Here is a 15,221-nt window from a genome sequence, read left to right as displayed (position 1 = left end):
TTTGATTTTCTGGATCTGTCCTCTCCCTCATAATTTTTCTAAAAACTGTAGAACTTCTTGTGGTACAGTACGTTAATTTTGATTTAGTCCTGCAAGCTAAGTTGCCTTGTTTTAACCATATGCTATGTTCTTGCTCAGACTTCCCACAGACTGAGATATCATCCGTATACATTTCCACTCTCTCCAGGCCTTGCAGATTCCTCATTTTCCTTCAGAAGATTTCTGAGACGCTTTTGGTGCCAGACAGGAGGTGACAAAGTCAAAGGGCAGCCAATCCACAGTCCAGTAAAGAGGAGACTATTATGGTCTCCGTTAACTTGGATATTATGGCCTAATTCTCTCCTGCAATAGGGCTACTTTGCACAACATCAGTGATACAATGTGACCCTAAATTTGGCACTGCTGGCCATGAAAAGGATCTTCACAGTGAAGAGGAATTGTGAAAAGGCTCTGCTTTAATTGGGCCTCTTCCTCCTTTGTGTATTATATTCCTTGTCAGAATGAAATGCACATCGCTCTTTTCGGAGTGAAGTAATAGTTATTCTTATCTCCTTCCTCAGAAAAGTCAACAGATTTATACATGTTTTCAGCTTCACTCCCCATTACATAATTTAATGAGCTAAACTATACTCTTCCACATTCTCTCTGGTTCAGAGTCAGGCAAAATGTTCTTTCCACTCAGATCATTCCATGGGCTTAACAGACTATCAGCCTAGTTCTTCACTGAGAAGTGATGGGTATTCCATGTATACTTGTGCAAAGTGGGTGTGCAAAGCTACCAAACCAGAACAGTAGTATGTATAAATGCTTTGCCCAGGTGTAAATAAATATATGCTAGATTTAAATCAGTGGAGGATAAGGCCATGAAAGTCATGTGGAGGTTCAAGCTTTGGCTGTACCGCAGACCTTCTGCCCCAAATTTACTCCAGCCCCATGGCTTCCTGGCACAGTTTTAAATGGACAGTTTCATGATGGACCAGATCCTCCAATATGCCAGTATTCCAGTTCGAAGATGACCTAAAGCCAGTGGATCTAGCCTTGCATAAAAGAATACTTGGATGGTGCAATACTTGTAGCGCTACTCTTCTTGAGCTCTGTACCTCTGATTAAAACTGCTATTCTGGGACCTCATCAAATTTCTTGAGCTTTTCAGTTTAAGTTCTTGAGATCCTAAAAAAATTAAATTTATTAGGTTCTCCCCATTCCTTCTCCTCCCCTCTCTCCACCCAAACAATAATAAAGAGATATCCAAAATCACAGGGAAGTGGGAAGATCAATAGGAAACTGTGTCTTGTTACCACATGCTACTCAAAACTATCCAGGATATTTTTCATGTGATCTGCAGATGCAGTGACCTGTCTTGGAGTAGAGGGAAAGAGAAAGCAAGCATGGAAAGTGAGAAGGTAGAGAGAGGGCTAGTGCTTGCTTATTCGGTTTCTGGGACTCATGATAGATATTAATCAATAAGAACACCACTAAGACCTCTTCTGGTTTTATAAGCTGCTTCCTAACTGCTCCTCTCTTTTTCTTGTTACTGCTGAAGGAGGTGGTTTTCACTCAGACGATCTCTAGAAATTGCTTTGGTCTTGTTTACTGGTTTCTGAAGACAAGCTTAAGAACCACTTTTGGGGGCTAGGAGGTGTCTTTCTACACTTTCAAGGACAAAGATGACAAGATATTATCTACAAAGCAAGCTAAAATGGAAACAAGCCCCCCCAGAAACATAAGATCCAAAATATCTCTCCATTGATGATATCTCAAAAAAAAAATACTAAGATAGAAAAGGAGAAAAGAAAATCAAAACTAGAACAAAGGAGGAAATGAAAAAATGGAACAGGCTGGGTAATAGCTGCATCTAATAGAAGCTGTTCTGTCTTCGGAGACAGCATATCGTTTACCATACCAGGACCAAGATACTTTAAGAAAGGCATTCATTTATCATAAAAACGATATGGGGTATCATGCAGACCAGCTGTGAGTCTCTCCAAGGGTAAAATAGACAGTATAAATTGTGTCAAAGTGTCAAGGGAGGGAGGGTCACGACTCTTCCAGTGCAGCAAAACAGTCTACTGGGCAGCAAAAAAAAAAAAAAAAAAAGCTGCATTAATCAAGCTAATTCAGTTGAACAATAAAGCCACAACCAGCAGGGGCCCGCGACAGCCGATTTTCAGTACTGTGCGTTCCACGTAGCTCCGACCGAAAGTCGGGCATTGTGAGCAGAATACCTCAAAAAATACAGGGCCAGATAGGCATCTAAAACAAACGTGGACACAAGAGGCTGACGTCACTATGTGTTTCAAAAATAAATTCTAGACCAATTTGGCGCTGCTGATCGGAGCAATGGCGTTACCCACATTGGAGTAGCGGAACATCCTGCCAAGATGATGTTTTCCATATTTTAATGGGAGTTTTTTCTCAGCGTTGTTTACAACGATACCTGGAAGCTTGCAAGTGAAAGCTGTTTCCTTACAGAAGTTGTTTTTTCTCCATCAGACACACACACACACACACACATATATTATTGTAGGATTGCTTATGTGTACTAAGCTCCAGGCACGGTAGTTCTTAAAAACACACAAAGAATTTTAAGGGGAGACTGAATGACCCAAGGGACAGGAAACAAAGCCTTTAGGGTTCTTCCCTAAAATAAGGTTAGATTTGCACTATGTTTTTGGTTCAAATCCAGCCCAGATCAACAGTGAGATTACAGTTCAGAAACAAATAATTTATGCATTCTGTTCACAGAATATCAGTGAGCAGGTCACATGGCCCTGGATTTTTCCACCATTCAGATATAGTTAGCAAAATACCTTCCTGAGTATTTTAATCCACCATCTCATTATTCTAAAGTTGAGCCATATGCTTAGTTGTGATTGGTCAGATAAATCACATTCTATTGTTTCTGACTGGATGAACCTGCACAGGCTTCTGAAGCAAAGATTTGTTTATGTGGATACTGGGTTTCCACAAATGCTTGAACATGTGATTTAGAAATTTGCTCTCCACAGACATGTTCACCAGGAAAAATACTGTTCAGTATTTATGGAAGATGAGCACAAACCGGGAGAATTCTCTTAAAAACTAAAACAAATATTGACGGTAAATTGCCCAGCAGTAGTAGTGACCAAAAAATCACTATTATCTGCCACCAGTTGAGTAGCCAGTGTAAAATCAATCGGTAGTTTTATTCAGATTCCTTAGTGTCCACATTGATGGACAACTGCTCGCATCACAAATGGCATATCACACTTTGCACACAGTCTCAGTCTCAAGAGAGGCCCTGCACTAAAATACATAGGTAATGAACTGACCGCTCACTCCTAGAACTGGTCCCTCCAGTCCAGGGTTGACACATTTTTGTGGCCCCAGGTGGAGAAGCTTGCTTGTCATGTACCAGCTCTGTGGACAGAATTAGGGCTTCAGGTATCAGTATTGTTCATTTCTCGTCCTTTCTCCCTCACCAAATATCAGATCCACATTAGGAGCACACAGGGCTACTTCAGCCATTCTACTAAGCCCCTGACCCCTCAGTTGAAATTGCAGACTATATGCATTCATTGTTTCCAGTCAGAGGCACATGGATCCAGTGTCTAGCACTTCACCTTAAAAATTTAAGTTTTGATCAGGGACTAAAACTGAGCTTCCTCCTAGGTCTTACTTACCCCCAAACTAGTTCATCCAACCATGTTATCTCTGAGACACTCAGGCTGTAATGATTACACAGATACCATCATTAGCCATACCTACACTGACCTCTTTACACAAGGTTGAATGTAGCAGAACAGTTTCTCCGGTGGTGTTGTGACTAACACTGGCATTCGTATTGTCATTACGGTTCTGGTTAGGTCACGCTATGTCATGTGGCTGTGAGCTGTAGGGGTAGTTGCACAGGGGGATTTCTACTTAGAGGGAATACACTAGGGAGAGGCTTTATTGCAAGAAATACTGTAAATAAATAGTATTCTGTTCTCATCCATCTTTATTAATACAGCTTTTCCTCAATATTGGGCACATAGTGGACTATCTTCTTCCATTGTCACCTGTTCTCATGCAAGCATATTTATTATTGACTATGCAAGAAGAAATCCATTCTCAATAAATGTTAAGATCCAACATGTTCATTTCAATGTCCCAGGTCAGTGATGCAGGGCAGGATTTAGCTGCAGACCTATACCTGTCTTTTAGACCCTCTGGTGCATTGAAATTGATTTTTTTCAATCTTTGCATCCAGAATGTGCCCCTTGACCCATCTCATGAGAGAGTTCAAGTGAAGGCGATGAAAGCAGAGACTTTTTTGTCATTGCTATGAGGAGGCAATTCCCCCTTTCCCTTCTTTCAAATGATCTAATTCCTATCCTCTCTACATTGATGTGGGATGTCTTTTTGGCACGATGACATATGGTTTGGGAAAAGTGATTCTTCTATGCTCCTTTGGAATTGGCACTCGGATATAGGTCCTGGCCAACCCAATCCAGATACCAGTTCTTTACTGCACAGTATGGAGTGAAGGTCTACAGCTCTTGTATTCAAATGTGGTCTAATGCTGTGGGAATGCACATGACTGTTGGAGGAGCTGAGGTTGCTCAGCACCTCCAGGAGCTGGCCGTCAGCAGCACTTCTTTTGCTCAGCCCAGTGGTTTCCATTGTTCTCGAGATAAGAATTGTTTTTCACCAGAAACAAACTATCAAATGTTGAGGGTGTGGCTGTTAAACCAGCTTTCAGTTACAACTGACATTGGTGAGTCTAGTGCTGGAGTGGCCATGTTGTGAAAAATGATATTACAACTGACATTGGTGAGTCTAGTGCTGGAGTGGCCATGTTGTGAAAAATGATATCAACAGTATGATAATTGTCAGCTCAATAGAAGAGTATGTTGATCCATTTCCAACCTGTTTTAATAATAGTGTAACAACAAAAATGCTTTCTCCTATGGTTAAAGGCTAGAAGCTTGTTTACAGGCTTTTCCACTGGCTTTGCCTATTGTCAGTATCACAAATGGCATCAATTTTCAGCAAGACAACTGCCTCCAGCACTAGGATTGGAAACGCCAATTGTAATTAAAACTTCTTTTTAAGCAAATACGCTTCACAGTTTAATTATGGCAAGAAATGATTCTTGTTTTGTGAGTTCTCAGACTGTTAGACTCAGCAAAAGTCCTCTGGCATTCAGTATAGGAGTCCTGTCCTTGCTACCACACACTCCCCACTGGAAATTTACTCTTAAATAAAATCTGAACAAATTTACCGCACCCAGGTTAAATGTACTGTAAACATTGATTATTTCTTGTGACCCATGTTTAATCCTAACTATGGGCTATGTCTGTTTTCCCTCTCTGGTATTTTCACGTAATCACAGTATGAATCACACTGCCTTTCAAATGTGCAGAGATAAGCTTCAGTCATTTCAGGTGCTTCTAAACAATGACACCGAAAAATAATCTCACAATAGTTAAATGTTTTCTATTTTCCAAAAGCTCTTATTGGTGACCTTTCTTCCTGCAATGCAGTTTTTGCAATCACATAGCAACACAGCCCTTGAAATAACATTTTTGATATTCTAAGTATAAGGTATGGAGTTTGGAGAAACCGATTCCACGCATGCTACCTGTTTAAATGCTAAATGGCATCAAAATTGAAAATAAAAAAGAGTGATGGCTCAGTAGAGGAATCCATTATGTGTCTGGATGCTTGAGGTCCCCTCTTCAGTCAGTCCCTTCTCTTAAGTTTCAACAAAAATGACAGGCAAGTGGGTGGAGTGAAGTTAACTTGGCACAATAGATGTCCTTCTCCTAGCTTAGCCCCCACAATCCTTTACAAGAGTCAAGTTTGCTAAGAACGTTAGGCCCTATTCTGTTCTTTTGCACAGAGATGTCTGCATCCTCATCTGACTGTGTACTGAGTATTGCCATTTCAGCTTTCATAATGTGCATTTGTGAATCAGCTTCTAGCATGGGCTTTCTTTAGAGATGGATGAAACTGACTTGGTTCAGAAAAGAGATAGCAGTGAAGTAAAACCCACACATGAACATCCTTGAACTTTGGGGAATTTTAAATCCTCATCTGATCTCTATGGGTTGGGTCATATCTTGTTCAACAAAGCATGCAAGAGTTTGAGTACTTACCAAAACACATCTGAACTTTCTAATTCTCTTTTCCTTTACCTCTTTGAGACTCCAGTAAAAACCCTAACTCTCTCATCTAACCACCCTTCAACAGGTCTGTGTTCCCTTCTCCTTTCTTATGACCATCCAATAACATCTAGCTTCCATTCTATTGATGCACAAGCTTTCTCTCTTTGCAGTCCTCTGCTGGGCCACTTGAATTCCTCTTAGCGCGCAACACTCCAATAGTGCCCCTCTGCCTTTAGAAATAAGTTGCAGGACTGTCAGTTGACCTACCAAGTGCACCTGCCAGTCAATTAAAGTTCCTTATGCTTTGAGACTTTGCACCATTGTGTAGGATTCATGCCCCACAGTGAAAATGGCTTGAACTGACTAGCATCCAGATGCCTGAAGACATGGTACCAAAGCTACTGGATCCTGCAATGGGATCATCAAAGGTAGGGGAACTTTATTGTCCATTCATGGAATGGAAAGGAAGGAGTTTTGCCAGCTGGAGCTGGAGCATATTGTTATGTTCGGGAGAGCAAAGTAGAACTTGCTCAAGTCACAGCATTTGGATCCAGATCCAACTTTCTTGAAATTCAGGAGTAGTCAGCTCCAGGGTTTAGTTTGGGCCCATCTCTAGAGCAAATTAGACTCAGTTGGAGGGTCCTGGGCAGGGATGTAGCCAGGCAGTTTCTGGAGATTGTGGGAAGGGAGATAGATGAATGCAGTAGGAGCTAGAGAGAAGGAAGAAAGTGGTGTTCGAGAAGTTCTCATATTTCTGGAATTGGCAGAGGTTTTACTCTTCCCAGACTGGCTTGCCTCTCTGAGACTTGCGCATTTACAATCCAGTTCAAATACAGAAAAAGGAGATCTTTTACTTTTCTTCTTCTATGGCCCGTGTACAATTCTTTGTGCATATTATACATAGCGGCATAATCTACAGCCAAGTCCAAGCATCACTGAGAGAAGCAATATAAGGAAATTCCCAGAAGAACCTACAATCACAAACTAAAGGGGTAACATTGTAAAGATGGTCCTTGTTAAGTTATGTCCCCTTGGAGGACATTTCACAATGATTGTCTGAAAATTGTAAGCTCTTCAGGAACGTTGTCTTATTATACATTTGTACAGCACATTGCATGGAGTGGCTGTAATCTTCACAGAAACCATTGAGAAGTTCCCGTATATAAATAAGAAATTATTATCCCATGAGGTTTCTTGCAATATTTCACAAGAAGCCATGTTGCCCTTTTGTAATCTCCATGCAATGTATCAGCAGGCTGTGTAATGTAGTCAGCAGTCCCTTCCCTGGCTACTTAATCCAGGCTAGAATTTAAGACCCTGTGTGGTGACAATAGGTAGCACAGTCTGTCTTTAATTGGTTTTAGCGCTGACGAGCCAGAGAGGAATACAGCCTGCTGTCAGGGTCCAATGGTCAGAGTTAAGAGGCCCACTTCTAAACATTACAACAGATGAATAGGAATATCACAAGATGCTGGTGGTTATCTCCCACAAACAGTGCTGTTCACTAGTGTTGCCACTGTGCATCTGAATAGTAAAATGGATTATAATAAGTCAAGTAAAAGTACAGCCCTCATTGATCGTAATGCAAAAATCCATGTGGAGGGTATTATAATAACCAAGCGAGTATATTATTAAATTAATAATCATATTCAGATGCCATCTTCCATTTATTTCAGTGGCATATGATGTCGAGTGTGTTGTGCTTACAATAATTTTAGGAATTAATTTTTTTCCAAGTTCACGAAGCTAACAACATGAGCGTTTTGCTTTGCACGTCGTAACCTTTTATGTTATCCCTTGGTGAGATGAGGTGAAGACACAGAGGCACATAAATGGGAAACCGGAGGTCTGTGATTATGTTTGCACTGACCCAGTCATATCCAACTTTACACCATGCAGCACTTCTCACAAAACAACTGCCAACAACTGGGAAAAGAGACACAGTATAGCTTGTTCACTTGAGTCAGGTTAAATCTCTCTGGGCTAGTGAATTCGGTGATGCTTCAGTGATTTACACCAGCTGAGGTCATCAGTTTCTTTCCATTTATTACCTTCCAGTCTTGCCCTGCAGATCAGAAGAACATGGACACAGGTTCTTCTTTGTGTGAGGGGCTGCTTTACACTGCACCAGTGTTGCAAAGTGGCCCTAAAGCCAATGTTCCCAACCACAGGAGGCTCCAGTCTGTTTAAGGGGATCTTCCAGTGGCATAAAGCTATTTAATGAGTTCTGAGCTATACCCCTCCTGCAGCCAACAGAAGGGTCAAGACCTGAGTAGCCTGGGACTTCCTGATCCCCAGGTTCCATGACAGTCCCTTGGAGCTAATGGCTGCTGGTGTAATGTAGAGCAACCTACAGATGGCTGTAATTTACACCAGGAGACTGACCTATCATGCAGCTGTCCCAGGACCAGGTGAGCACAAAAATGTCTGAGGGCCGGCATTGCACGTGCATGCACACACACACACACATCCCTTCCCAAGTCATGCCATGTGCTTCGGTCATGGGTCAGCACTGTGATCTCATGTCACTGCAACATTGTATTGCACAAAACTTCATCCCGCAGTGCAGATTGCAACATGCAGTGACTTTATAATGGGGCGAGGATATCAGTTCAGCATAATTTAACTCAGGAAGCAGATTTAAACTGCTTGCTTTTTTAAATTATTCAAGGAAAACACGTTTATGCAGGCGCACCAGAAGGTGCAGAATTGGGCCCTTTAAGTCTTTATCGTTGAAGACATGGCATCCCTACTAGCCTACAACAGGATGAAGATTTACAGCGTTAATGTATAATAACCATAGCTCACTCCATTACAGGTAGTTCAAGGCCATTCTGCATAAACAGAATTCTGCATTGCTTTGTGTCTTAATCTTTAAAAACCCCAAATGTCTTGGTTGCAGACATATGTTAAGGTTTAATGCATCTCCTGCCATCAAAGTATTGCTCAAAACTAATGAACAAATGAATGTTTGTTTAATCCCCTTTGTGAAAATCAAACAAGCTTTCAACAGCTATTCATATATTTATTGTCAGATGTGAATCATCACTTAGGTGCTCTGCCCTGTGACATTAGCAGTTAATGCTCATAGTTTCACAGCATTAATCCACCTGTTTTTTCTTTTTTTTCCCCCCAGTACCAGCTACAGAAAGGATCAGTGTGGAGAATCCTGTTTTGTCACTGGCAGAATTGGCTCTTCTTCTGCTTGGTCCTGGCAGTAATGACTATCATTCCCCTTGCAGTCTATCAAATGATGATAGCTTTTAAGGACCCTCCACCCAGTCCTGTGTTCCACGCAGCAGCTGTGTGCTTCGGAGTTCTCGCAGAGACTCTTCTGATCAAGTGAGTACAAGTCACCTCCCCCTTCTCTCCTTCCCTCCCTTGCAAAAAAGCAGGGAGAGTGGGTGTTAGACTCAGCAGCACCTGAAAAGCTCCCAATAGATTTATCCCTTATGTTAAATAACAAATTTTAGAAGCAACAAATTGTTATTCTGGCATTGCTAGGTGTCATTAAGGTTGCATGTCTATGTTTGTTTAATTTTAATTCTGCCGTTAAGCAAACTAAATGCTTTTTTTCTGTCTCAGTGGAGTCCGCCCAGAATAGAGAATGAATAACTATTTCAAGGTTGTGTAACTGAGGGTTTGTTTTTATTTGTTTGTTTGTTTTACTATGAGGAAGGAATTAAAAATTCCTCTTAGTCAGTACTTAAAATATCAAAGTCATTGTTTAATGCCTTTGAGTCACGGTACAACTAATTCAATTGCATAGGGTAATGCAGTTTCTTGGTATGTGAAACACAGATAGTACAGAGAAGTGATTGTAAAGTTGAATAAACACAAACTTAGTTTCAAAGTCTGAAACTTTCTGATGGATACTTTTATGATGATCCACCACAGCAGCTCTTCAGCAGAGGTAGAACCTGGACTTCCACCACCTAAGCAAAGGGAGTAATATTGTTAGCTGTTAGCAGTAGTAGACTTTTATCCCTTATGTGGCACAGCTACAAAAGGGGGGAATGAAACATCTAGCTGTACAGGGAACTCACCCTGAGTAGGAATTTAAATCCTACGATTGGCCACCTCTTTGAAATGATCCATCAACAGCGATGGGCCTAAACCAGAACTTCACATCTCACCTTCTGTACTTCCATCCACCTTCCCAATGCACACGCAAACACAAGGTTTGGATCCATATTTTTGTCCATATCTGGTTCTGAATTTGGTAACATAGGCCTGTCTCTGTGACAGGCTAAACCAGAACATTGAATCCAAACATTAACTCACCCAAAATTCATGTTCAGTGCCAGATCCGAAATTTATGAGTTGGGTACACCTATAGTTTAAAAACCATGCTATGGCAGAAAATGCATATGATCATGAATTCCTGCTTGGATTTCACTTTTCCCCCAAATTAAAACAAACACACTGACACAATTATCTTGAAGCCACAATGGTCGTCATTAAAATGTTGACATTTAGTGTTTGAAACTAATTAGCATTACCATGGAATTACAGGTATATTAAGTGTCCTTACAATAATTACCTTCAAATGGTAATTCTGATTTTAATGGCAACCACCATATTATAGGTGATTGCAGTCTGAGGGTGAAGGAGGGGGAATAGGAAGGGAATTAGTCTTTAATGAAGCATCTGAACAAGCATATATATGAAAGGAAAAGCTGCACAAAAATAGAAAAGGCTAACTATACACAAGTGCTCGTGAAAGTTTCTGAGGAGATAAAAGCTTTAGAAACAAATGTGAGTTTAAAAGTGCATTTGAAAAGGTATGTACTCACATTGTGCAGCACAACAACAGTAGAATGCTAATAACATTTAATTTCCCTTGACTTCTAACCTTCTTAACCTGCTGTAATGCTAGAATGGTGCTGTAAATCAAAATGTGTTGTATTGTATGGTGAACATGTGTATTGAATCATTCCAGACTGCCTGGTGCTTTTTAAAAACAAAACTCACAATAGTGTTTCTGCTGGGTTTTTTTCATTTTTCATAGACCTTTCCTCTCAATCATTCTGCAACTGGTTAGCTGATGTGTTCAAAATACAATATAAAAAAAAGAGGAGGGGGAATTAGGAGGTAGAAAAACCACATTAGAAACTACAGCACAGATGAGTAGGCCAAAGTATCCTTGACATTATTTTCCGCCTTGTTCTAAGTGTTATTCCATTTTCAAGAAAAACAAATTGGAATATTGCCTGGGGTCTACTGAATCATTAGTAAATTAAGAATCTGTTTTTAATACCATTTAACTTGTAAATAATGCATTAATTGCTTAGCTTGAAAGTTAGCTTGAATGTTAGAAACTCTGGCACTAAATGTGTAATGAAAGGTGTGTTCTGTTCGAGGAGGCTGTATGGTAAATGTAACAAATTAAATATGACAGTTGATATTTGTGAAAATGGTGATATAATTAGAGGACACCTGCAGCTGTATTCCAACCAAAACAACAGAAATGAAACATGTATAAAGGATGTGTGCCACATTTTCTCTTGGCATATTTCTTTGGTTCTCTTTAGGGTTTTTGTTATGAGTTCTTTGGGATTTTTTAAATGTCCCCTACCTTTTGTCAGGTCATATGTCTGAACAAGCAACAAGTGTCTTTGTCTGATACTATGGTTTATTGGCTCAGTGTGATACATCCATCAGACTAAAGGAAAAGAATAAGAATCTTATTTACTAAGAATTTGAATTTACTAAAGAACATGATGCATACCCAAGCATATTTATAAATATGTAGGCCTAGATATGGTCAAGCATTCCTACCTGTAGAGTTCTTACCTGTGGGATTATCACCTGTGTATTTATTTCCCCTTTATTGTCAAGGAGGATTTTTTTAAAATAAAGAAGTGATGTGACAACATAATATTGAACAACCATGCGTAGGTATTTTAAATGTAATTGTGTAGTTTGCACTGTTTGTGTGTGAGAGAGAATTTGATGTTGTTTTTTACATTTCATGAGGATCTGAGTCCACATTTCCAAAGATGAAAGCAGAGCATTAACTCCCTGAACCAAATTACTCCAGCTCACACTACTGTTAAAGGAGAAATGGGAAATTTTGGTGCATATTCATTGATGATGGTCCCAAAACATACAATTAGGATTTGGATACAAATTTTTTCAAAGTTTGGGAAGTATTTGGATCCAGAGATTTTTTTTCATCTTAAGTATTCACTCTTCAGTGTGCAAGAGTAAGTCCTATTAAAGGAAATAGAAATTAAACTTGCACAAACGGGAGTCTCTGGACTTGAGTTTTCTCTGAGTTACATCAATGTAAATGAGAAATAGCTCCATTCAGGTCAATGGAATTCCACTGATATTGATACATGAGATCACAAACAGGTCCTATATGACAGAGCAACAAGAAAGCCAGAACAGATGTGCATTTGTTCTATTCATGCTATGAACATTTGAGTGCTCTGTTCATGGAATGTAGTCCTCAGAGAGGATAGAGCAAATATTTCATCATAGGCATTACATGAACAACATTACAATACCAATTTCCTTTATTTATTTCCAACTGGTGCTAGTTTAACTGAGAACAGAATTTGGTCCAGTGTTTCTGATTTATGTACAACTATGTTATGAAATGCCTTGAAAAGGGTTTCATATTTTAGTTTAGCTACAACTTATAATATCTTAATATTCCAAATTTTGTGTTTCATGCTGTATTTTGTTGAACTAGGTAGATATAAATATTCCAAATTATGTTCCCAAGTGAAGAGATTTTGGTGATCTCAACATCATCGCTATCAAGGATTATTTTCAAAACATAATAATAAAGTGGTCAGGATAACTCTGGAGGCTGGTATGGGGATATGGGTAGCTTTCACTTCTAGGTCATCCCCAATACACATACAACCCAGATCAGCAGTAACCAGAAGTTGTTACAATGTGATGGCTGTCAGTTGGACTATGCAGGAGAAACTGATGATGTCAGCAGACTGGAGTCTGTTAAAAAAACACCACCACAACTGGGACCATTGTTGGTAGTCTGAACATAAATGTCAGGTATTAAATGGACATGGAAACTGGACCCTCCTCTTCGGGACTGGTGAGCACTGGTGGAGCTAGCACTGGAATATCCAGTTCTGTGGATGAATGGAGGACTTCAGCCTCCATGACTGTCCATCTAGAACTTTCACATGCGCTAAATTCATCTAAAAAAGAAAAAAGACAAGATACCAGAGTTAGGGTAGGAATGGCTGTCCTTGCTGAGGAGCTCAGCTACTACTGGGTCTGCAATACCTGGCCATTTTCTTCAGAGCTAAGGCACACTGAATAAAACTATGTGGGGAAAATCCGACTGCAGCACATAGCCAACCGTGAATACTGTAAGTCTTCAGCATGCCCTTTGTCAGTTGTCAGAAATACAGATATTCATAAACAAAGGAGGAAGAGGGAGACTAAAATTTCACTTTAGAATAAACACTGTGGACATTGATTCGGAATGTGCTAACAGGGTAGGAACCATTTATGTAAATATATGAAACAATCATACTGTGCCTTTGGAGCAATTATACCTTTATTACCAATTTTTGTTTTTATCTTGATGAAGCCAGTGTCAGGTGGCAGTTGAGACTGGCTTTGATGACGGATATAGAATGTATTGTGCATGACACTGGAAGCATGATATCATGGAGACAGATTGCACAATGGCTTGGAAAATCATCACAGTTCTTTCATATATGGCAGAATTCTTCCCCCAGATGCAAATATAGACATTTTCTCTATAATAAAATTACAGCTTTATTCTATAAGAGCAGTCTCTGAATGCTGTTATTTTGGTAATGCTTCCTGTAAAATAACCCAACCATTATGTAGTGCTCTGTTCTACACCTAAAATGTCTCTGTTTTCATGCTTGTGGGGCATGTGTAACACAGTTGTGTATAGTCATTTTAGTCTTGTAATATTGTTCATGTGATGCCTATGATGAAATGTCTGATCTGTCAGTTCTGAGGACCAGATTCCATGAAACAGAGCACTCAAATGTTCACAGCATGAATTGCACAAATGCACATCTGCTCTGGCTCTGTTGATTCATGCAGTTTTACAGATGCATCACCAATGTCAAGTTTGTTTTGTGCATCATGTTTCCCACCGTTAATGTTGATCTCATTTGACATTATGCTGATTAGTAATGGGCAGTGGTACTCACACAAATGTAATACAAGAGGCTCACCAGTAACAGAGAGTGGTTGCCAAAGAATATTGTGTCAGCAGCCCGGCTGCTTGAACACTAGTCATCATCCTCTTTAGCATGAATGAGGAGTCAGCGTCCCACTGGGATAAGCTTCTTCTCCCTTAGGTCAACAATGTTGTTTGTCTGCTACTTTTTTCATTGGGCTTTTTCATTTCTTTCTGTCTTTTTCTGTTGATGCAGGGAAGACATTGCTCTAAAATTCATAATAGGAGATGGTCTAGTAACGCAGCCATATATTAATTTCATCAAGAGAAGTAAGGAAAGAATTTTCTTCTTGGATCCCTACTTCACATGGGGCCCAATCTTGCATCCTCTACTCCTGTACAATTCCCATTGAAATCAACAGAGTTTTGGCAGAGTAAAGAGTGCAGGATCAAGCTGAATTTTTTAAAATTATTTTGGCTCTACTTTGTGTTTTTCTTTGCTTTCCCTATGGGCTCATTTGCTTTCCTGCTTCTGTTTCTTGCTCTTTCTTTCTGTCCTCAAGACCTGGCCCTATTCCTTTAAGAGAAATTAACCTGATCTGCTTTCTCCCTAACTGCTCTCCTTGTCTTGCTCTGCTCTGGTATCTGTTGAATTCTGTTTTCACAAAAGAACAAAATGGGGTAGTCTCTGCAGGATTTAGACAGAAATCCCTGCAGACTCTGCTTTAAGTTTTTCATAGATTTATTTTAAAATTCATTTGCATATAATATGACAACATGTCAAATAAGTGTTAGCCATTTGACTTACTACCTGTGCACAGAAGTGCAAGTATGACTGTCATAAATAGATAGGTAAGGTAAGGGTTAAGTTTCTTTTACCTGGAAAGGGTAACCAAACACCTGACCAGAGGGCCAATCAGAGAACTGGATTGTTTAAAGTCAGG

General features: G+C 39.9%; 1 protein-coding gene across 2 annotated transcripts in view; it reads left to right on the top strand.

Annotated features, from left to right (window-relative positions):
- LOC142047095 (uncharacterized) overlaps nt 1-15,221 on the top strand; it is a 190,678-nt gene that overhangs the window by 151,389 nt on the left and 24,068 nt on the right. For both annotated transcript variants that reach the window (XM_075067779.1, XM_075067778.1), the window contains exon 4: nt 9,268-9,473. In XM_075067779.1, the coding sequence (XP_074923880.1) occupies nt 9,268-9,473 (206 nt within the window). The remainder of the gene's footprint in view (nt 1-9,267; nt 9,474-15,221) is intronic.

This window comes from Chelonoidis abingdonii, chromosome 7 (assembly GCF_003597395.2).
Source record: "Chelonoidis abingdonii isolate Lonesome George chromosome 7, CheloAbing_2.0, whole genome shotgun sequence".
NCBI lineage: Eukaryota > Metazoa > Chordata > Testudines > Testudinidae > Chelonoidis > Chelonoidis abingdonii.
This window is presented reverse-complemented; position numbering and strand designations above follow the sequence as displayed.